We start from the raw sequence: 22,090 nt of genomic DNA, 5'->3' as shown, positions 1-22,090 counted from the left end.
TATGCCCCAAACACTCAAATTAGCTGCCAGTCAGTGCCTTTTCAAGTCAGTCACATAATCAATTCAGCAGTCCCAATCACTAAATACAGGAAAAAAGTGCACAGCACCAAAGTGTATCATTTTAAAAGGTATACTAAACACAGGGGTACTAAATTGCAGACAAGAGTATGAAAGGTGTTGGCTTATCTACCCAGAATTCCCTCTCCTCTCAAAGTAGCACTTTCCGCACTTGTTTCTTAAAACCATTTTTGCCCCTAGCCCTCCTCATCCTTTTTATCCTTTCATACCACACTAAGACACTGCTAAGTAACCCATCCCAAAGCTACAGGATTAATGATTCCTACTCTTGGCTCAGAATTCCCACTTCCAAAAATTGACTATCAGGTTTGTTTGTTCTCTACAGATTTATTGTTGAGTAAACTTATCTTTATATAATACAGAACAATTAAAGCTGGCCAAGTGCAACAAATAAGCCTGCCAATTATACACATAGCTTTATACCAACTGTGTAATTCAGCCAGTCATCAAAATTCCAAAAACAAAGCATCCAAACTTCCAACATACTAGTGATCATTCAGACCACCAAATAAATTTGAGGCAGACCAGTATTCCCAAATTGCAATGCTATCCACTAACTTTGTGGGAAAGCACAAGAAAATGGACAAGGGCAGATACCTGTGCCACCAGCACGGATTTTTTTTTTGCACCAAGGCTAGAGAATATACCTGGTAAAAGCTCGACCAGAAAACTCTCAAAATTAACTGTTACTGGCCTACTATACTTAAGACATTTAAAAGTCTGAATAAAGAATCCACTGGCTCTAACATTCTAAAGTCTACCAGATGCTACAAAAAACTACATGAGGTGTTGCTAAATATAAGTGAGATTTACAAAACTGCTTTAGTCTCAGTAACATTTCTGATTGACACATTTTTAATTACTTTGCACCAGCCTGGCAAAATAAGATAAAGTATATTGGTGGTCAGGAACTAAAAAACCTAGCTTGGTAATTAACAGATCTCTGCTCAGAATAAGGCAATCCATTTGAAGGGACAGGAGAGTATCTGGGCTGGAAAATTTTGCAAAGCTGGTTTACATGAATGTTTTGTCCCAAATCCAGACAATTCCTCAAACATGCAAAAACTTTGGCTTAAAATTAAAGAAACAAAAGAACATTGAGAACTTCCTAAAATGGGAGTTCTAATTTGACACCATCTCATCTAAATAGCCTAAAAACCTCAATTAGTTACTGTACCTAAATAGCCTTCAGAAAATAATTGTTTCTCCAGCATCAAGTCCAACTACTACTTACACCACATTAGTACACTCTTTGCTTAGTTCCTGTTGTGGTCATTTATAGGCAAATCAGTGGTCCCTCTAGATTGACAGATTTGAGATCATTAACCTAATATCGAATACCAACTCAGATTAATTTAGGGACTTGTCATTATATATTCATGCTATTAAGTGGAACTCGAGTTCTTATCTTACTCAAAGCTGTAAGGGTAAAAATGAATTTTCCTAGGGTATGTATACTACAGTTAATGATGTTCAAAACTTAAATAACACCATTAAACTTTAAATGTTAAGTCTGTATGAATATGGTTTAATATCATGGTTGACTCCTGAAGCTTACACCAAATTGAGTGTGTTAATATTGAACACAAATCAAAATCTAGTTAGAAACATTTTATTTAAATGTGCCAAATAAAAACCCACATTTTCAGACCATAGGATGTTAATACATTCAACAAAAATTTATATTATTTTACTGCTGTGAATTTACAGAGTAATAATCCAGATCCATTTTGATTAGATGGTTGAAAGACCCTTCCTAGGTTACACTTTACAGACATCACAAATCCCTTATAATAATGTAAACAAAATAACTTTTCCCTAAAAGGTGAACTTGAGAACTTCAGTCCACTCTTTCAGGACTCGCACTTCTTCGTGGACTTCCTGATGGGGAACGACTAAAAAGAAAAACATTCAGTTTGGAACAAATTAGTGCCTGCTGAAAACTTCTTCTTCTTATGTGCATGTCAGGTTCAATAAATGCAAAGGTGGCCAAAGGTACTAAATTCCTATAGCAGACATGTAAAAATTATGTAAGAGATTTATATACAAATCCTTTGTCCCTGCTTAAGACTAGGCTTAACAGCCTCCTTGCTAAAATTACAAGGTTAAATTAAAGAGAACAACTATTTGAATTTGAGGGGTTTTTGATTATTAAGTGACAACCAGGCAGATAACGGTTTAGCTGCCAAGACTTCAACCTAAAAAATTTTTTTCTTCATGTGGCCACTTGCCTTTTTACATGCAGAAAAAAAAAAAACATGCATTCTTAACATGAAATTATACAATTAAGGGTTCACAGGACTCAACACATCTTAATGATCATCCCAACATTTTGACTAAATTTTCCAACAAAATATAATCTGACGTTGAAGCAGAAAAAGCAATCATCTAAGAAACTTAGTATCTAGTATTTTCATATATATATAGCACCAATTCTCCAAAGAGCTCAAAGCCTGCAAAGTAGGCAGTAAGCAAACAAATTCTGCAGAGGCCACACTTGACAGTTAAGCTTTGGCAACAAATTATTTAGCTTACCTTCTTTTTGGAGATGGAGATCTGGACTTTGATCGGCTGTCAAAACATGAGAAATTCTATTAAGAAAAAAATACTAACCAATCCCTTTCTTATAGCCACAATACCATGAAATGAATCCCCAAATAGTCCCTGAGCTTAAAAGGTCAGGCTGCAGTTAAACTGAAAAATAGTCTATCAGTTTTTCCTAACAAAAGCCAATCTTCCAACAACCATTCATAAAATGAGTGAAGTGCTTTATTTTATTACAATTAATCTTTTACACTCTGCTTTAAGCACAATTATCTCAGAATGCTTCTCCATGCACCTATCAGTTCTAACAAGGGCCTCTTAATATAACCCCAAAGTCACAAACTTCTTTCCCACTATAACTTGACATTCCTTTGTCCAGGAAGTCAGCCAGAACAGGCCAAATATAAATGAAGTACTAAAGTTTGGTTTATTAATAAGGTACTGTGTTCCCACTTAACACCTAGGCTCAGAGTTACCGCTTGAAATTTCAACAATTCAAAACACTTTGAACTCTTTGGATATTGGTGCCATATAACTATAAGAGCACTAATCAGACTTTTACCCTACCTGCTTCTTGGTCGTGAAAGAGACCTGGATCTTGATCTTGACCTCGACCGGGATCTTAATAAAAAGAAAACCAAAAAGACAATTTACCAATTAGTCTGTAGGAGTAATTTTCTTAAACACCTACTGAGCACCTTATTAAGTAGGTTAGGAATAGACGGGCTAAAACTGAGCAAGATGCAACTCTTGCCTTATAAAAGTCTGAGACTGGACAAAAGATCACACTTTCAACAAGCTCTGATATCAAATAAACAAGGAACCACTATCTCAATTATTTGTTTCTATCATACTCAGTGAGCTGGGTTAATTGTCAAAGTTCCTGTACGGAAGCACAATATTCTTAACCAGTGTGTGGTACCCAAGAGAAATAAAACAGATGGTTTTCATTTGAGAAGACTGTATGATTTAATTTTATCTTAAAGGAATAAAATCAACCTCACATAGACTCCTGAACTCAGACTTCAATTCTTTAGGTGATAAGCTCAATGAAAAGGAAGTCATGAGTGGGTAAGGCTTTATTCTTGGATCATCGACAAGCTATCATGGTTCATGACCATCAATTTGTCACATAAACCAAATCAGGCTCTGACATACGCATGTCGGCGTCCTGGGATCAAAATAAATGCAATTTTCTAAAGAGAGGGTCCAGATCTTTCTCAAATGAACCACAAGTTTTAGAATTCCTGCATTTAAGGACTTTGTGATATTAATGAACAGCACTAACTCCCTAGAGTATTGTGAACTCCTTGTTTTCTAGAATTTTATCAATTTCTACTTCTAAGGCCTTCTACAAAGGAAGTTAAAAAAAAAAAAGGTGAAGTTCGCAGTTTGGTTTCCAACTTCTTAAATTTTGCTGTCTAAACTAAGCGTTTAGTTCAACAGGCCATATTCACCCATATGTACACTACTACCATGGTGAACAACTTTCCATGGTCTCAAATTCACCCCAATCATTCCAAAAAAGAGAAACTACGTTTCAACTTGCTTCTAACTGCAAATCTCTTCCTGGTTTCTTTGATTGGATTTTATTATTTTTTTTAAGAAAGATTAGCCCTAAGCTAACTGCTGCCAATCCTCCTCTTTTTGCTGAGGAAGACTGGCCCTGAGTTAACATCCATGCCCATCTTCCTCTACTTTATACCCGGGATGCCTGCCACAGCACGGCGTGCCAAGCGGTGCCATGTCCACACCCAGAATTGGAACTGTTGAACCCCGGGCCTCTGAAGTGAAACGTGCGCACTTTAACTGCTGCGCCACCAGGCCGGCCCCTCTTCCTGGTTTCTAATGGGCCTTCTTATCAGGGATCAGCAACTCTCTTTTAGAGCTGGTTATCATTTACCTATACAATAAACATAACCTGACTCCAAAATGTTTTCACCAACCTTTCTACCCAGTGTTCACTGGAATGATTTGAGATTTATACTTTAGACCCTCCCTCTACCATGGCCCCTGCAACAACCCTTAAAATCTTCAGCGGGCTTCTCTTCATCTATACAACTAGGGTAATATCCATTTACAGGTCGTGTATAAATTCAACTTTTAAATCTCAAATATTTTCCAAAGTATTCCGCTTCAATTATGTCCTTAAGACACTCTACTGCTGTCATTAAGACATGACAATCCAAATAGATAAATAAGGGAAAGAAAAGTGTTACATACTGGAAATACCTCGATCCTTTTATAGAACCAGACCTAGATCGTCTGAGTGAGGCTGATCTTGATCTACGAAGAGACACAGATCTTGATCGTCGAGGAGATGCTGATCTTGACCTAAAAATTAAATCAAGATGTTTAAGTCCATCTCCAATTAAAGTCTTTCATTGCTTGTTAAAACTTGAAATAAGCAACATCTCTCACCTCCTTCCCCTGCTCCTGCTCCGTGAGCGAGAGTATCGCCTACCTCTGGATCTCGAATGTGATCTAGACCGTGACCTATTTTTCAAGTTAGAAAAAAACAAGATGTCAGATGATAACTCGGTTTTAGAGTTTGTGTGCCTCTGCTGAAATCAAATCTCATAACTATTTAAATTTAGTGTCTCATTTGGAAATAAACTCTGGGCCTATTAGTTTTTTTTTTTTTTACTACCTAAAAAAAGATTTGTTAAAAGCTGAATTACATCTTAGAATTACATAATATAAAACACTGTAATGTGTATTTAAAATAAACCTTGCAAGTTTGCAGGTCGACCCTCTTTGGCCCATGGTCTAGTAGATCTAGACGATCTAGAAGTATCTATAGCCGATCGCTGCATCTAGATGTTTTCTTCAATCTAACGACGATCAAACTGACAGCCAAATGAGCCAGGTGAGGCTTGATTGACGCAAGAAGATTTTTCTAGTTGGGAATGTGGTCAATCTGGTGTTCCTCTTTCTAAACCGGAGGGGGCCCCAAATGTAAGCCAAATTTACTGTTACGGCGATGACCGTCTCAAATTTTCTGCCCTTTAAAGAATAAGGTGAAGCTAGGTGTAGATGACTCGAGGGGATCTGGCCTCTTATGCTGATCACCTCAAGGTCTAGGAGGATCTTAATTGTCGGATTTGCAAGGCGCCTCAGCATGATATCATAAGGCTCGTGACATTCTGAATCAAGGCGACTGACTCAAACGAAGAAACCTGAAAGGTTTTGACCAGGTTGATTATTAATATATTAACATTTATTTAATTAAACAAAAATTGTAAAATACACCTGTACAATTAACATTCAAGATTATAGAAATATATTAGTTTCTGCCTTGCTAATAAAAGAATTACTCGATTAACCAATATACCGACCATTCCCTTATTAAAGTAAATACCTGCTTCTTCTTCGCCGGCTGTAGCGATGACAATCATAAGCATAATGTCCCTTTTCGCCACACTCATAGCATCTATCATTGGGATCAAAGGGACGTCGGGCAGGTGGTCTATCAAAACGAGATCTCCGAGGCATGCCTGTTGATAGTTCAACCCTCACTCTGGATCCACAAATCACCCTATAAAAGATATGCAACAAAATTCTAATGCTAAAAAAAAGCACGTGGCTTCCATTTAGAACTTTCCAACCACTCTTCCCCCTCACAAGCTTCAGCTCTCCTTACAAGACCTTCCAACTCCACCTTTGCCCTCCCTTCATTCTTAATTAAATTACGACTAGCTATTTAGTCGCCTTCAGACTATAGAATCCAAGCTCAGCATCTAGCTTACTACCCAGCCCACATGAATAGTCTAATGACTCTAAGTTTCATAACCGACATTTTACTTACTTCCCATCCAGGCCTCGCACTGCATCTTCTGCATCTCTAGGATCTTCAAATTCCACAAAGGCAAATCCTGGAGGATTTCTGGCAATCCACACAGTTCTTAACGGACCATAATAACTGAAAGCCCTCTCTAACTCGCCTTTGCCAGCACCAGTTCCCAGGTTACCAACATACACCTTGGTTTCTGTTTAAAAATGCAAATAGAAGAATACATGTTATGCAAAATTTGCCCTAAGTTTGAACGAATTCTTTGCCTTAAAAGAGGCTATCCTTAAGACTGTGCAAACCACATTTAACGCTCTATCAAGAACTAAATTAATGATTTTAGTCTTAAAACCAACAAAGTCCATAAATCTCTGAAAAGCTAGCGTACGACAAAGTTCTTAACATTCCAGTAAAAGGGGGGGAAAAAACCTCCAAAACACAAGCGCAGCTGCGTGGTAGGATATTCCGAGGCGTGGGGCGGGCTCCGCCCCGGCCCCGCCCCCGAGTCCCGGCAGCCCCGGGCGCGCGGGGAGCGCGCGGGCCGGCGGCGGCAGCGGCGTCGGCAGCGGGCGGGCCCGGCAGGGGCCGAACCGGGACAGCAGGGCTGCGCCGGCTCTCGTTCTCCGCGGCAGCCGCCCCAGGCGCAGGCTCGCCCAAGGCTGCAGCTCCCCGCCCCAGAGCCAGAAACCGCGCTCGAAAGAGCTAAAAGAGAAAAGAAACCAGCCGCCAGACGAAAAGATTAGGTCTCCGTTCCCACTCCGCAATCCGACCGATCGTTTGACGAGAAGGCGCAGCTCGAAACTGCCAGTTTTGTTCAGTCGCAAATTCACCCTTGATTTTACGGCTGCGACCAGATCTGTCCGCTGAAGTGGCGGGAAAGCGCCAAGGAAATGCGCCACCATGGTCGTCAATGTGCGCAAAATGGCAGCCGCGGGCGGCGTGGGGGGGGGGGGGGTGCGCAGGCGGCCGGTTCGAAGAAGGGCAGCACGAAAACAGTAATCGTGGGCCTGGCTTGGGCTGGGGCGGGAGACGAAAATGCCCAAGCATTAACGTGTAAGTCGGCACAGAACGACCCCCGCCAGCCCGTCTTCCTTCGACACCCCGCCCCCGCTGCCTCCGGCTTCGTATGGCGTGCGCCGAAGCCGCCATTACGCACGCGGAATAACCGTCTCCCAACAGCCGCGCCAACCCCACGGCCTCGCAACACTCACTACGCCCACAGCAACGTCCCTCACTGGGCCCTAGCCCCTTACCTCCTCCGTACCGCCCGTAACGCGACATGATGACCGGCCCACGAGCTCCGCTCTTTTAGCTCACAGTGCCCAGGAATCAAGTAACACAAAAGCCGCAGCACCGACTCACTAGCCAACGGTCCCGGCGGCACTACAAGGAAAAGCCTGGGCTCACGCTTATATATGCGGCGGCTGGGTTTCTTTGCGCATGCGTCAGCTCAACGTTCTGCGCGGCACAAAGGAGATGGGCGGAAACAGCCGAGAACCGGCGCGGAGGGAAGTGGAGAGACCAAGACGCCGGTCACGGGCGGAGGGATACGTTTCCATGGGAACGCCGGGATCTCGCCTGTAAACCCTTGGCCTTTCCCGCGGTGTCCCGCCCCTTCCCCTCCCCCTTTTCCTGTACCCTCCTTATTTTCCTTTCCTTCTCCCTCCCCCCTTTGATTTTTCCCAATCTAGGCGCCGTGAGCTCTGGTAATCTTACTACAGGTGCATTAGCCCGGCCTTATGAAAGGCTGTAAAATTTAACCGCTCATGTTGCAGCCGTCGCCGCCTTTCTGCTGGGGGACCCGGCCTAGACTGCTACTCAGTGACCTTTGGGGCTCATCGGAGGTAATCGGGAGTTTGGCCAGGGTGAGAACTCCATGAACCCCATAGGCCTCAAGGGGGTAATGCCCCCAGGAACCGCCCGCCCTGCACCGACCCTTCAGACCCATCAGAATCAGCTGCCAATTTTCACCAACACGGTCCGAGTTCTTGGAGTCTGGGGGACAAAGGAATGCAGATTTTTTTTTTCGTGTTGTATTGATTGTGACAAAACCCTAAATCATTTAAGCGTTTTGGCTCGTGGCAATTCTGAAATTATTTGCATTTGATGCACAAAGTAATTTATTTGTGCTTCCCTTCTAGTGCTTTCTGCTCTGTGTTATAGTAACACGTCTCATTCACTAATACTCAGATCCTGAAGACTGGTACTTTCTCAAGTCGTCTTTGAGTAGCAGCCTTGCTGCTCAGCCGCTCTATATGTCAAATAAATGAAAATCTTTAATTTAGACTCGCTTAAAATCCAGTTTTGATTTTATACAATGTATTTGCCAGACACCAACTCTACGAATACAGATTTAACTTCTTTTTTACCATCCACAAAAAAAGACATTACACTGTAAGTACTTGGAATACACGAGTTGGAAATCTTCCACATAAAAGAGGAAATCCTTAGGTATTTGTAATTCTTTTTTTTTTATCCGCTCTAACTTCACTTGGTATGTATAGGTGTGGGATAGAGTACAGGAGAAAGGCGGCTTAGTAGGATAAGCTTTATTCAGGTGAATAAAGTATGGATTCTCTCTGGGTAATGCTACGAATTTATACATATATATTTCTTTCAGATTTATCAAATTATGGAAAGAATTAGTCTATCTCAAGAAAAATCTCCAGCAAAAAAATAGAAGTTCTATAGAGTATATTTGTTCTCCGTTAGTCTTATTGATTTTTGTTGCTATCTACTTAACAGGCTTCTTCTCAAAAGGATTAAACGGTAAAGATCGTTTTATATACTCCCTGAAAGATAGACTATGATACTCCCTGAAAGATAGACTATCAACTTTGTAAAGCCTCACTAATTTCTTTCTTCTGTTAAGAATTTATGAAAATTGCTGTTGTTCAAAGCGTAGATAACTTATTGAAAGATAGCACTTATACTGGATAGCTCCTCTTAGGCCTCAATAAATATCTTTTGGCTCTGAATACAAAGTCTGTTGTACGAAAGAGAATTTCTAAGCAAATAATAGTGTAAACAATATGAAAAGAAGCAATTTTCCAACTTATAACAAACTGCTTTCAAGCACATTCAAGGAAAATGGGTAAACCCTGAGTGGCTTGCCTGCCTCTGTGAGACAGGTGTTTTGATAAGCTAATTACATATTATCTCTAGTAAAGGAGGACCAATTCTAAGCCGGGCTGTGTTAACTAGTTGCCGTAAAAAAATAATAGTACTGTATACTATTTCCGTACACCATTATACTGAGTACTTCTTCTCTAAGAACACATAACCAATTCTTTTCACTAAGCATCAATCCAAATCAGGGAGATTTTATTGTACAGAGCACTTTTATTCCTGCTGATTCTTTTGAAATCAGTTTCACCCACATAAATTTCTGTCTGTGATTGTGTGTTAAATTAAGATCACATTCCCAGATTCAATTTGAATGTGAAAGCTACTTAATTCAATTCAACAAATATTTCAGTATTTCCTAATTTCCTAATAGGAAGTGTTGGAAAATTTTTAACATATTACTGTTGTTAAATATTGATGATAATATTAGTTTAGGAAGGGCGAGTTAGTTCTTAAACCTTTTACAGCAGCTTTCAAAATTTATCTGCATTTCCTAGATTCGGTATTTTCAGGGAAGCATTAAAAAAGTAGTTCACTTTTTATCTTATTTTCTTCTCCATTTTAGTTTCACTTTTAAGTAATTGTCACCATTTTAGCTTAGATGTGAAACCTTAAAACAAGAAAAACAAGTTTAGACCTTTTGTACACATATTGATTTTTAATGTAAAGAAATAGTCTGTAGCTACAAACACTAGTCTTTTAATATGTATTTATGTATGTGGTGTATATTTATATACTATAGGTCAATCCAAACAGCTATGTTCAACTTTCTTTTCTTTTTTGAACATTTCATAATCTTCTATTCCCTTTTAGAATGCTGTTAAGAAATTCTGGGAAGGAAAAAGTTTTAGCAGCATGTTTGTAATTCTTTCACATTGTATAAAGAAATTAACTTCTCATTAGCCAGGTCCTGGACTACAATCAGCACTAAAGTATGGCGGGGAGCGGGGGGGGAGCAACTGTTAAAGAATGCCAGTACTTTGACCAATTTCAAAGAATGAAACTAGGAAGAGGAAAAATGTAAAGCAAGAGTGCCCCACTGATACAAAAATTACCCAAATGGGTGTTTTAGGAGAGTAAAACAACTGGGAAGAGTGAGGCTTTCTGAGGAATATCTGATTGCATTCAAAGATGTGAAACTGTAAAATCATCAAGCCCTAAACTAATCAATTGTGTTGTTCCTTCTCTGAGGAAAGAATACTAACGAAAGGGACTTGATCAGCTTGGTGTCTTAACCAGAGAGAGCTAAACTAGCTTACACTTAGAGTTTAGCAGTTTATGCAGCACTATCTTGGAAGGAGAGAACCTGTGTTAATAACCAGCTCTCGGCTGTACTTAGAGAAATATCATTCAAGACACTGAGTTCCCTGAAAATGACTATCTTCTACTGTAAATTAATAAAAATGATTTTAGTTAATAAATCCTTTTCTTAGGAGAAGTGTTATAGTATAGGGATTAAGAGCATAAGCTCATGGAGTGTGACAGAGTTGGGGTTGAAACTTGGCTCCACGATTTAATTAATAGCTGCTGGCCCTTGACTGAGTTTTTAATCTCCTGCTACTTCAGCTTCCTCATCTGCAAAATGAGGTTTAATAATAGTACCTATCTCAGAGAGTTGTTGTTAGGATTAGATAAGGCAAATGAAGTAACATTGCACAGTGTCTAGCACATACTGAGTGTTCGGTAAATGTTTCCTCGTGGTAGTAGTAGTAGTACTACTTTTGTCAGTTGCTAAAAATTTGATATGATCTGGGTACATTGACAAAATTGAAGTTTTTGTTCTGCAAAGCTAGGGACAAGACACTGGAACATGGTGACTAGTTTTAAATGGCCTTGTTTTTTGTGGGGTTTTTTTGGTGAGGAAGATTGGCCCTGAGCTAACATCTGTGCCCATCATCCTCTGTTTTGTATGTGGGATGCCACCACAGCATGGCTTGATGAGTGTGTAGGTCCGTGCCTGGGATCTGGGCCTGCAAATCCTGGGCTGTCAAAGTGGAACGCACTGAACTTAACCACTGTGCCAGTGGGCCGGCCCCTTAAGTGGCCATTTTTAAGACATCTTTGTCTCTTCATTCATTGACTTCGGTAAGGGAAATTGTCACTTTTCTTCTTTGATCCAATCTATAGAGAGAAAAACAATCTGACACATGTAAGATGCAACAACTCAGAAAAATAAATTTTCTTCATGAAAGGTAAATCCTCAGGAATCCCGAAATCAGATGCTGAAACCTTCTTAAGGGTTCTATCCAAAGGTATTTTGCCTGTGGGATGAGGAGTTCGCGAGCAGCGGGGAAGTTGCCACTTTTTATTACAATATTTAGTCTTTTTTTTTTTTAAAGATTTGCACCTGAGCTAACTGTTGCCAATCTTTTTTATTTTTTTTCTCTGCTTTTTCTTCCCAAATCCCCACAGTACATAGTTGCATATTTTAGTTGAGGGTCCTTCTAGTTGTGGCATATAGGATGCCACCTCAGCATGGCTTGATGAGCGGTGCCATGTCCACGCCCAGGATCCAACCCGGGAAACCCTGGGCTGCTGAAGCGGAGCGTGCAAGCTTAACCACTCGGCCATGTGGCCGGCCCTGATGTTTAGTCTTTAAAGCTAATTTCTGTAAGATTACATACACTTTTTTTAAAAAAAGCAAATCAAAAATCTATTCCAAAAGCCAATGATAAATGGATACATACACTACAACTCTCAAATAGATAATTAAGTTTAGACTACATATGAAAGAACTGGCTTGAAATTCAGGGATAGGAAGAATTTTCTTAGATCTCCCCATTAGTGTCCCCACCTCGTTTTTCCAGTGAGACTGAGACCTAGATTTGCAGCGTGGTGAGCACAATCGTTCCTAAATCCTGCCACGGGGACTGTCAGTCTGAACCTCGACAAAAATTCCTCCAATCCCAGAAAGATAGCAACTATTGCCAACCACTCTTTCTTGGGAAGAACCATCCTTTGTTGAATAAATACATCTTTCTGTGATATATCTGTGAATATATCTTTCTTACTTTTTTCTGTTAAAATGCTCCTCTGCCCATCTTTTAAAAGGATGCTAAGAGTAATTGTTTTTAATTTTATATGTTTTCTCGATAGAGAAAGTTTTGTTCCCTCCATCCCCCAATTTTTTCAGATCTATCTGGTTCCCAAAATCCAAAAGTCTGGAATCTCTAGTAAAGAACAAAGCATGAGTTTATCCAATAAAAAACAGAAATAAGGGGCTGGCCTGGTGGTGCAGCGGTTAAGTGCACCTGTTCCACTTTGGCAGCCTGGGGTTCACTGGTTCATCCCGGATGTGGACTGGCACGGCTTGGCAGGCATCCTACATATAAAGTAGAGGAAGATGGGTGTGGCTGTTAGCTCAGGGCCAGTCTTCCTCAGCAAAAAGAGGAGGATTGGCAGCAGTTAGCTCAGGGCTAATCTTCCTCAAAAAAAAGAAAGAAAGAAAGAAAGAAAAACAGAAAACAGTTAAGAAACACCCCCCCAGCAAAAAATGAAGAAAAAATGTCTATCCTTAACTAAAAATGGAAATTAAAATAACATGCTGTTTCTGTCAGGAGTGCAGTGAAATAGGCACCTAGGCTCACTAATATGAATGTGAAATAATACAATATGTTTGAGGGTCAATTTGGCAATATGTTTTAAAATTATTAAATTGTATGTAAACTTTGGCCCAGCAATTCTACTTCCTGGAATTTATGCTAGGAAATAATCATAGATGCCCATAAAGATTTACGTACAAAAATGTTTGTAGAATCTTATTTATAATGTCAAAAAAATGGAAATAGCTTGGAAAAATCAAACATAAAGGGATTGGTTAAATATGTAATGGCACATAAATTGGTTATATATATTATGGCCATTAAAAACCACAATCGTAGAACAATTTTTAATGTCAGAAAAATGTTAATGGTATATAGTGAAGTAAGAAAAGCAGATTTCAAAATGATATGCATGCACAAAATTATTCGCTTTGTAAAGATAAATAGTATCAATAAAAGTAATTTGTTTTCTTTTTTTGCTTTTCTGTATTTTACAATTTCCTATAATCATTTTTTTTTTTTTAAATGGGAGGCTTGGAGACAGAGGAGTTCCAAGTTTGAACTGAGAAGTCACTGTTTAGTAGCTGTGGAAATGGAACATGTTACTATACTTGCCATTTCAGGTTCTAGGTTTCTCAGGAGAAAATGGAGGTTGTAATGATGCTGGGTGGGTGGTATTATGAGTGTAGCTTACATGCGTTTTGGTTATTTTTAAATTTTTTTCTGTTAGGACCTGTATTACTTATAATAAAAAAGCTAAATGTAATCTTAAATATAAATAAATAAATAAAAATATTTTAAGTGGAAGTAGTAACGGGGGACTTAAACAGGACAGTTAATATAGGAAGACTCCAGCGTTAATATATATACTCCCAAACTGTTAACTGCAGGTGCCCCTGGGAAGTGGGGTTGGGTTAAGATAGGGAGGAGCTTTCGTGTTTTAACTGTCTAGTCTTCTGTACTGTTTGAAGGTTTTGTGATTTTTTTAAACAAATATAGTACTTTGTAAGAATGCTTAAACATTATAATGTGCTCTTCTCCCACACTCTCTGTCCCTTTCACTCAACTTTATTTTCCTGCATAGTTCTTCTTACCTTCTGACCTCTTCATTTATTTCGTGAGAGTCTCTCACAGTGTGAGATCCACAAGGGCAGAGACTTTATTTTACTCACTGATACATTCCTACTGCCTGGCATTGTGCTTGGCCTATACTAGGTTCTCAATAATATTTGTGGAATTAATGAATTCTACTAAGAAACTATTTCAGCCACTTCACTTGGTTGTTGCTCAATTAATATTTGTGAATGATTTCCCCAAGGTTAGACAGCTGTTTATTGTCCACATCTGACCCTCTGATCTCCCAGTCCAGAGAGGTTTCTTTGGCACCAATTGTTTGGGCTTTTTAACAACTCTTTGAGAGTTGTAGTGAGACATCTGTTTTATGTTATAAAAATGTGCCTGTGAACCTGCAGGTATACAACCATTTTCCAGTGGGACACTGTTGGTATTTGAAACAACATCAAAAGCCCCACTTTATCTTTGAGTTTTTCTATCTGATTACATACCATGTTTGTGTTTTATGCACAAACAGTCCCTAGTCCCTCTTCCTGCTTCCTCCTCCCGTCCAATGCAGCAGGTTGGCGTGTTCTCACACAGATAAGTGAATTACTGCAAAGTTAACATTCCTGTGATGGAGATCAGTTTGCCAAGTTGGTCTTCCTAGGTGTAAAGAATAAAATTATTTTCCTGAATTTTGGTGGTTACACTTATTCTGGCACAATATTGGAAGGTACCTGATTTTTGGTCACCTTAGATTTCAGAGAGGCAGTGTTGCTACAGTTAAATGTCTTCGAATGAGGTGCTAATGAGGTCCAAGTTTTGTTTCCCATAGGAGCCTTCGATCTTCCATGAAAGGAAAACTTTGAACATCTATCTATATTTACTTGGGAGTCCTAGGAGGAGAGTAGAAATTATTCAACACTCTTTACACTGCCTAATCTAGAATGGTGGTAAGGATATGTGTACTTCCTTTCATCTTTTCTTCCTCAAAAGCTTGTATTATGCGCTTAATAATTATAAGCTACTATGCTTAAAAACCAGTACAAAAAGATAACAAATGTATGGACCTTGCCCTCAATCCCAGTAGGATACAAACACATAAATATATATATATATATATATATATATATATTTTAAAACGAAATTGATTTGGGTTCCATTATTTCAGATTTAATAACACTCTCACTACTTTTCTATTAATCTTTCTGTTCTTTCTTACCCTGAGTTTTGCTCAGAGTCCTAGTCTAGCACAAATCATTTCCCACTTTTTTGTTTCCTGCCCCCAGTGCTGTGAAATTCCAAAGCTGCTATTTCTGATAGTATATTTATCATTGCATAATTTCTCTAGTTTTCTTCCATCTGGTTCCTTTGTAACTAGTCGTTGGTTTGTATAGGTCCTGGTCAATCTATCATCTCTTAAATTGTCTTGAAGCACATTTGCCTATATTTTCTGTCTGATAGTAGGTCCCCTCAGCCCCACCAATGGAAAGACAAGCTGGTTAAATCTTGTGGGAAGGTTTCCTAGGATCTTGTGGCTCCTGATTTTATCCCAAAGCTCCACTGTTCCTGCGGTCTTTCAAAAGATGATTTTTCCAACGAGAGCCTCCCTCTCTTCTCTTCTTTAGGCATCCTGGAAAAGTAGTATTTCATGTTCACCTCTTGTTTTTTTCTTTCTTTAATGAAGCATATTTATAGCCTACACACACACACACAAAATTTTAGAATCTATAAAATCGTATTCTTCCAAAATATTCCTTAACTTTTCACTAATTCAGATATAACATTTCTAGTTAGTATATAATTTTGAAATATTATTGAATATGGTGGACCACAAGATAGCTCTTTCTTTGGAAAAACAGTCCCAAGCCAATTGTGTGGAGGAGTACTACTCATTATGAATGTTCCATGAATGTTTTTTAAAAATCGCATTCACTTTTACATCCTCCCAGTTACTACCTATTTGTGACTGGGTCTATTTTCTTTAAAAATCTTGTAATTTATTGGCATTTTAATTTATTTTTTGATAAATTTGCAAACAATTTTACTTCATATCTACGATGATTTCCTTTTTTTTTAAATTTTTATTTCTAATACCCATGTAGAACCACACAAGGAATATGTAATATTTCATTCACTTGGGATGGAAATCATCTTAATGCAATTTATTTAAAATAATTTAAATGTCAACTTTCTATAATCTTTTCTACAAGCAAAAAGTTGTATATAATTTCACAAAAGTACTAACTCAGGACATATTTTGAGGGTATATCATTGAAGTTTATACTCTGTATTGCTTACACATTAGATATATTTTCTTTAAATGAAACTTTATGAAGGACAGTCAAGGAAAAGTTATTTTATACCTTAAAGCATCTTGGAATGTGGAAAGATGGAGGAGCTATAGGAAGAGTGTTCATAACTAATTAGCATCCTATTCCTGTTGACAAAGCAAAATGCACACAAAGTAATTGTTGAAGTAAAGTAGCATTTGAAAGAAAGATACAGTGGTTGGCTGGCTATTCCTGCAGTTAGTGGTGTGGAGTGATTCCCCACAGTCCAGGATCACTATCGCAGCCTGTGTTTACAGCCATATTCCAATAAGAATATATTCACGGTGAATTGGAAAAAGCATTGAGTTGGGAAGTCAGGCAACATACATTCTCATCTTTATTATTAAGTAATCATATGATCTTAGATATGTCACAGACTTTCTGGGCCTCATTTTTCTCAAGTATCAAAAGAGGGCTCTAGATCCCAATTATCTTACTAAATGTTAGTATTCACTGAGTACTTACTATGTGCCAGACACTGTATGAAGTGTTTTACATATATTAACTCATTTTTTCACTCTACGAATACAAGCAAACTGTTCATTTTTGGACAAACCTCTGCCCCTTTCCTTATGCCATTCTTAGCCCTATAATATTAATATTCCTTAATTGTTTCTATGAGTTGCTCTACCTATGAAAGTCCTACGCATAATTAAATCTTAGCTTAAATATATTACTTCATAGAATTAGAGAAGTAAAGTGATTTTCCTGAGGTCGTCCTCCTACCTCTTTGATGAATAAAGTGTGAGGTAATGAAAAGAAAAATCACCTGGGACTCAGAAGACTTGAAATTGAATCCTGTCTCTGAAATTCGCTACTTGGTTTTAGAAAAATCACTGAGATGTTTTAGACATTCATTGTCTCACTTATATTCATTCATGTATCATACATTCAAGTGTACTTTCAAAATGATTCACAGCTAATAATCATAATCCAATTCAAAATTTTTAATGATTTTGGACAGCAGTGTTGCATGTTTTTCCTTGCTTTGCTCAATTATTCCACTGAGTTATATAGATAAGATGATCAATTATCCACGTAATATTAAATTGAGAATGTAAAAACTTTTTTAAATTATAAAAAAATTTATGTTTATTGTAGAAAATGGAAAATATAGAAGAGCACAATGAAAAAAGCAATAATCCTACATGATTTAACTTTCCAGATAAAACATTGTCGTTTTCAGTGCTATAGCCCAGGCATCTTAGAACAGTGCCAGGCACAAAGCAGATGCTCAATAAATGTCAAATGACTTTTTTAAGAAAAAGAAGTTAGCTCATACTGCACAGTATAGTGCAGTGACTATGACTATGATCTCTGAAGTCCAGCCTCCGGGGTTTGAATCAGTAGACTGAGTAAAGCGGACTGCCCTCCCTAATGTGGGTGGGCCTCACAACCTATTGAATCTATTGAAGACCTGAATGGAACAAAAAGGCTGAGCAAGAGAGCATTCCTCCTGCCTGGCTGCGTGAGCCAGAACATTACTCTTTTCCTGCCTTAGGACTCTGAACTTTTCTTGCGTTTCAAGCATGCTGGCTTTCAGATGGGAATTTATACCATCGGCTCTCCTGGGTCTCCAGCTTGCCTATTACAGATCTTGGGACTTAGCCTCCAGTACTGTGTGAGCCAGTTGCTTATTTTATATATTATTTTATATATATGTGGTATTGTTCTGTTTCTTTGGAGAACCCTGACTAATACAGTGCATTACACCATAAACAATTTTCCAAGTCATTAAATATTCTACATTATAATTTTTGCATAGTATTGCACTGTATCAATCTCCTCTGTTGTAAGAAATTTTAAATTGTTTTCATTTTTTATATTATAAATAATGCTGAAGTATATGTAACTTGTATAGATATTTATGCACATCCCTGATTGTTTCTTTAGAATAATTCCATAAGTGAAATTGCTGGGTCAAAGAGTATAAAAAATGTAAAAGACTGTTAAAACATGTTGCCAAATAGCTCTCCAAAGTGGTTGCAGCCATTTATACACCCACCAACAAGTGTACAAGGGTATTTGGTTCTCTGCACCTTTATTAAGACTGGATGAATTCTTTTTATTTTTTTTAAGATTGGCGCCTGAGCTAACATCTGTTGCCAATCTTCTTTTTTTTTTCCCTCCTTCTTCTCCCTAAAGCCCCCCAGTACGTAGTTGTAGATTCTAACTGTAGATCCTTCTGCTTGTGGCATGTGGGACACCACCTCAGCATGGCCTGACCAGCGGTGTCATGTTCATGTCCAGGATCCAAACCCGTGAAACCCTGGGCTGCCAAACGGAGCATGTGAACTTAACCACTTGACCGTGGGGCTGGCCCGGGATGAATTCTTTTAATCTGCCAAATTTTATTTCTAAAGTGGGTATATTATTTTTTATTTATATTTTATTAATTTACAGGGAGATTCAGTATTATGCTTATTGGCAATTTGTTTATGTCCTTTACTGATTTTTCTGTTGGAGTATTTCTTCTATCTTATTGATTCTTAGGAACTCTTACTATATTAAGGACATCAATTCCTTTTTTCATGTTACATTTTCCTGACTCTTATTATTTTAACAGTTAAATGACTACTTCATCTTGAATTTGTCTTAGTACATATAAAATGAAAACTGTCATAGCCATTTGGTAAATGTTAATTTAGTTTAATGACTAAGTGCCAGTCATGGTACTCAGTGATGAAGACAGATATAAAAGATGCAGAAGAAAGACATTTAAAAATATATATATAGCAAGTGCTGTGATAGAGATAAATACAAGGCATCATGGGATGCCACAGAGGATGTTCACTTATCTTAGACTGAAAGAAGAGATCAAGAGACCCTCACATCTTCTACATCGAGGCTCAAATGTCACCTTATCAGGGGGCCTTCTCTGACTCCTCTACATAAAATAGCAAGTACCACACACCCCATCACTCTCTAAATTCCTTATTCTGTCTTAACCTATTTTATTCTTCTTCATACCATATATCAACAGCTGACATGTTACTTATTCATTTATTTATTCTCTCTCTCCCCCCATCACAATGTCCCTCCCCTACCATAATGTCTCTCCCCTAGGAAAATTCCATGGGAGCAGGGTCTTTGTTTTGTTCACTGCTGTATCCCCGGCACCAAGGATAGTGCTCAGCATTAGAAGGAGCTCAAGTAAGTATGTATTGAATGAATGATAGGAAGGAAGGCTCTTCTATGTTAGTGGAAGAGGTTTTTCTCATCTTATCTACTGCTACTTTTCCCTTCACCTGTGCTCTGTGCTTCCCCCCTGCCTACTTTTGATTGAATTGTTCCTTTCTATATCTTCAACTTCTCTCTCCCTGCCTCACTGAAGCCCCCTAACTGACTGATCTTTCGGGCTCAGTATTAGCCCTCCCTGATCCATTCTCACTAGATTGATCGTTCCAAATGTAGACTAGCAGACAGAGGTAAAGAAGACATTTCAGACAGAATTTTTTTTCTTGAAGCTGAACATCTTCACTATTTTTTTTAATTGAGTTCATAATAGTTTACATAAATGTGACATTTCAGTTGTACATTATTTCTTTTTCTTTTTTTTTTTTTTTTTTTTTGAGGAAGATGAGCCCTGAGCTAACATCTGCTGCCAATCCTCCTCTTTGTGCTGAGGAAGACTGGCCCTGAGCTAACATCCGTGCCCATCTTCCTCTACTTTATAAATATGTGGGACGCCTGCCACAGCATGGCTTGCCAAGCGGTGCATAGGTTTGCAGCCAGGTTCGAACCTGCAAACCCTGGGCCCCTGAAGTGGAACATGGGAACTTAACCACAGTGCCACCAGGCAGGCCCCAGTTGTGCATTATTTCTTGACTGTCCCCACATAAGTGCTCTCCTTCACCCCCTGTGCCCATTCCCTACCACCTTCCTTTGGTAAACACTGTACTGTTTTATTCAGACAGAATATTTTAAGTAAAAGAATGATAGCAGTGTGACTCCACCTCGATCACCAGAAGCTTTGGAACTCCTACACAAAGCAGTCTGCACACCAAGCCTCATTTAAAACAATTCAGTAAGCACCTGCTATATGCCAGGCTGTGGGGGGTGGGTGGGTATAGAATAATATATTGAGTATTTACTATGTATGCCAGATACTGTCCTAACTGCTTTATACCTAATTCTCCAAACCACTCTTTGGTAGAAGGACTGTTAGTCCCTATTTGCAGATGAGGGAACAGAGGCACAGTAAAGCCAGGCACGCAGCAGAATCAGGATTCAAACTAAGCAATCTAACTTCACAATCTGTGCATTTTACCGTAGTATAACGTTAGTGATAAGTCTTGTTAAAGAATTATGCTCAGGGTGATCTGGAGGACAAGAGAGAGGCACCTCATTCAGCAAAATAGAACTGACAGGGAACGGTCACTGATGGATATGGGAGGAGGGAAAACAAGAGATCTAGGGTGGGTGATGGTACCACTCATCTAGATAGGGAATACAAGAGTAGAAGGAGGAGGAGACAGTTTTAGGGGTTGATAAATAATATCCCTTTTCCTCTCCTGAGCTCAGAACCAATGAGATATAGATGCAAGAGTCAGGCAGAAGAAGACCAAAACATGACCTTTTTGATTACGTTAATAGTTACTGTGACTTCAGATGTGCTGCCAAGTGGGCTCACTAATGCTCACTCCTTAATTAAACAGATTTACTCACTTGGTCCCAGACGCAGCTGGAGAGCAGAAAACAAACTCTCCTGTTTTTTTGGTTTCAGGCTTTGGATAGGTTGGTTCCAAACGAAGGAATTCAGAAGGCATAAAGCTACACTTTCCCAGGTCCTTCTATCACCCCTCAGTCAGAAGTCAGCCCACCGGCCAGGAGTATCCTGCTAGAAAAAAGTCCCCTTATGGGAACATTAAGAATGGGGAATAAAGGGGGTGGAGGAAGTAGAGAAGTTAGTAAAAGAGTACAAACTTTCAATTATAAGATGAATAAGGTCTAAGGATCTAATGTATAACATGGTGACTATAGTTGATAAGACTGTATTGTATAATTAAAATTTGCTAAGAGAGTAGAACTTAAATGTTCTCACACCCTCCAAAATCATCATGTTGTACACTTTAAATATCTTACAATTTTGTCAATTGAGAAAATTTGAAAATTGAGGAAAAAAAGAATAGGGAATAAGTCCCCCCACCAACATCTCTGAAAATGTATATTATTGACTATACAAGTATTAATCCTTGAGCTAGGTAAAAAATAGAAGCCCAATCCTAAAAATATTGTAGAACAATATACAAGTAAATCTTGGTACAGAGAATTCATTATGGTTATGTCTTTATATGCTCTTTGGGAGTAGCAAACCTAGCAATCATGGGGCAGAAGGATGAGTTTACTACTTGCTTTCAAGAAATTCCTATAAATACGTTATGGGCACCTGAATTCATTTAGCAACCATTTATTAATGCCTGCTTTGTTCAAGGGAGTGTGCTAGAACTGGGATATAATGCTGGATAAAACATAAATAATGCCTTGAAGCTCCCAGGCTAGTGATGAAAGCAGGTGTATAAATAATTACAATGCAGTGAGATAAACACTAATAGAGATATATACAGAATGCTGTTAGAGTGATTATGCTGACAGACTTAGGTAAGTTTTCAGAAAAAGTA

At 38.6% G+C, this 22,090-nt stretch overlaps 2 protein-coding genes across 40 annotated transcripts in view; one reads left to right on the top strand and one right to left on the bottom strand.

The window, feature by feature from the left end:
* Positions 1-1,674: 1,674 nt before the first annotated feature.
* Positions 1,675-7,820, bottom strand: SRSF7 (serine and arginine rich splicing factor 7). 4 transcript variants are annotated; one of them, NM_001195588.1, is given in 8 exon segments: positions 1,675-1,973; positions 2,614-2,649; positions 3,190-3,243; positions 4,846-4,956; positions 5,044-5,118; positions 5,984-6,160; positions 6,431-6,611; positions 7,666-7,820. In NM_001195588.1, coding segments are annotated over 8 exon segments (717 nt in total). In that variant the 5' UTR covers positions 7,694-7,820; the 3' UTR covers positions 1,675-1,918.
* Positions 7,821-7,894: 74 nt separating this feature from the next.
* The window catches only part of TTC39D (tetratricopeptide repeat domain 39D), a 36,183-nt gene continuing 21,987 nt past the window's right edge, over positions 7,895-22,090 (top strand). For 2 of the 36 annotated variants that reach the window (XR_011426118.1, XM_005600044.4), the window contains exons 1-3: positions 7,962-8,277; positions 19,536-19,622; positions 20,383-20,496. The gene's annotated coding sequence lies outside the window, so the exon portion shown is untranslated. Of the gene's footprint in view, positions 8,278-8,553; positions 8,807-9,032; positions 9,182-19,535; positions 19,623-20,382; positions 20,497-22,090 lie in introns of those variants that run through there. The other 34 variants (XR_011426120.1, XM_070235614.1, XR_011426124.1 and 31 more) reach the window with 32 other exon arrangements.

The sequence above is a fragment of the Equus caballus genome, chromosome 15 (genome assembly GCF_041296265.1).
Source record: "Equus caballus isolate H_3958 breed thoroughbred chromosome 15, TB-T2T, whole genome shotgun sequence".
In the NCBI taxonomy this organism is placed as follows: Eukaryota; Metazoa; Chordata; class Mammalia; order Perissodactyla; family Equidae; genus Equus; species Equus caballus.
The sequence above is the reverse complement of the archived record's forward strand: the minus strand, read 5'-3'. Positions and strand labels throughout refer to the sequence as shown.

Bases quoted from the DNA above. Each gene is read 5' to 3' on its own strand.
- SRSF7 (XM_005599771.4), bottom strand. From the start codon at position 7,693: ATGTCGCGTTACGGGCGGTACGGAGGAG. The intron at 4,957-5,043 runs GTGAGAGATGTT...TTTAATTTTTAG, and splicing joins AGCAGGAGCAGGGGAAGGAG to GTCAAGATCAGCATCTCCTC. The intron at 1,974-2,613 runs GTAAGCTAAATA...TTTTCTTTTTAG, and splicing joins TCTCCATCTCCAAAAAGAAG to TCGTTCCCCATCAGGAAGTC.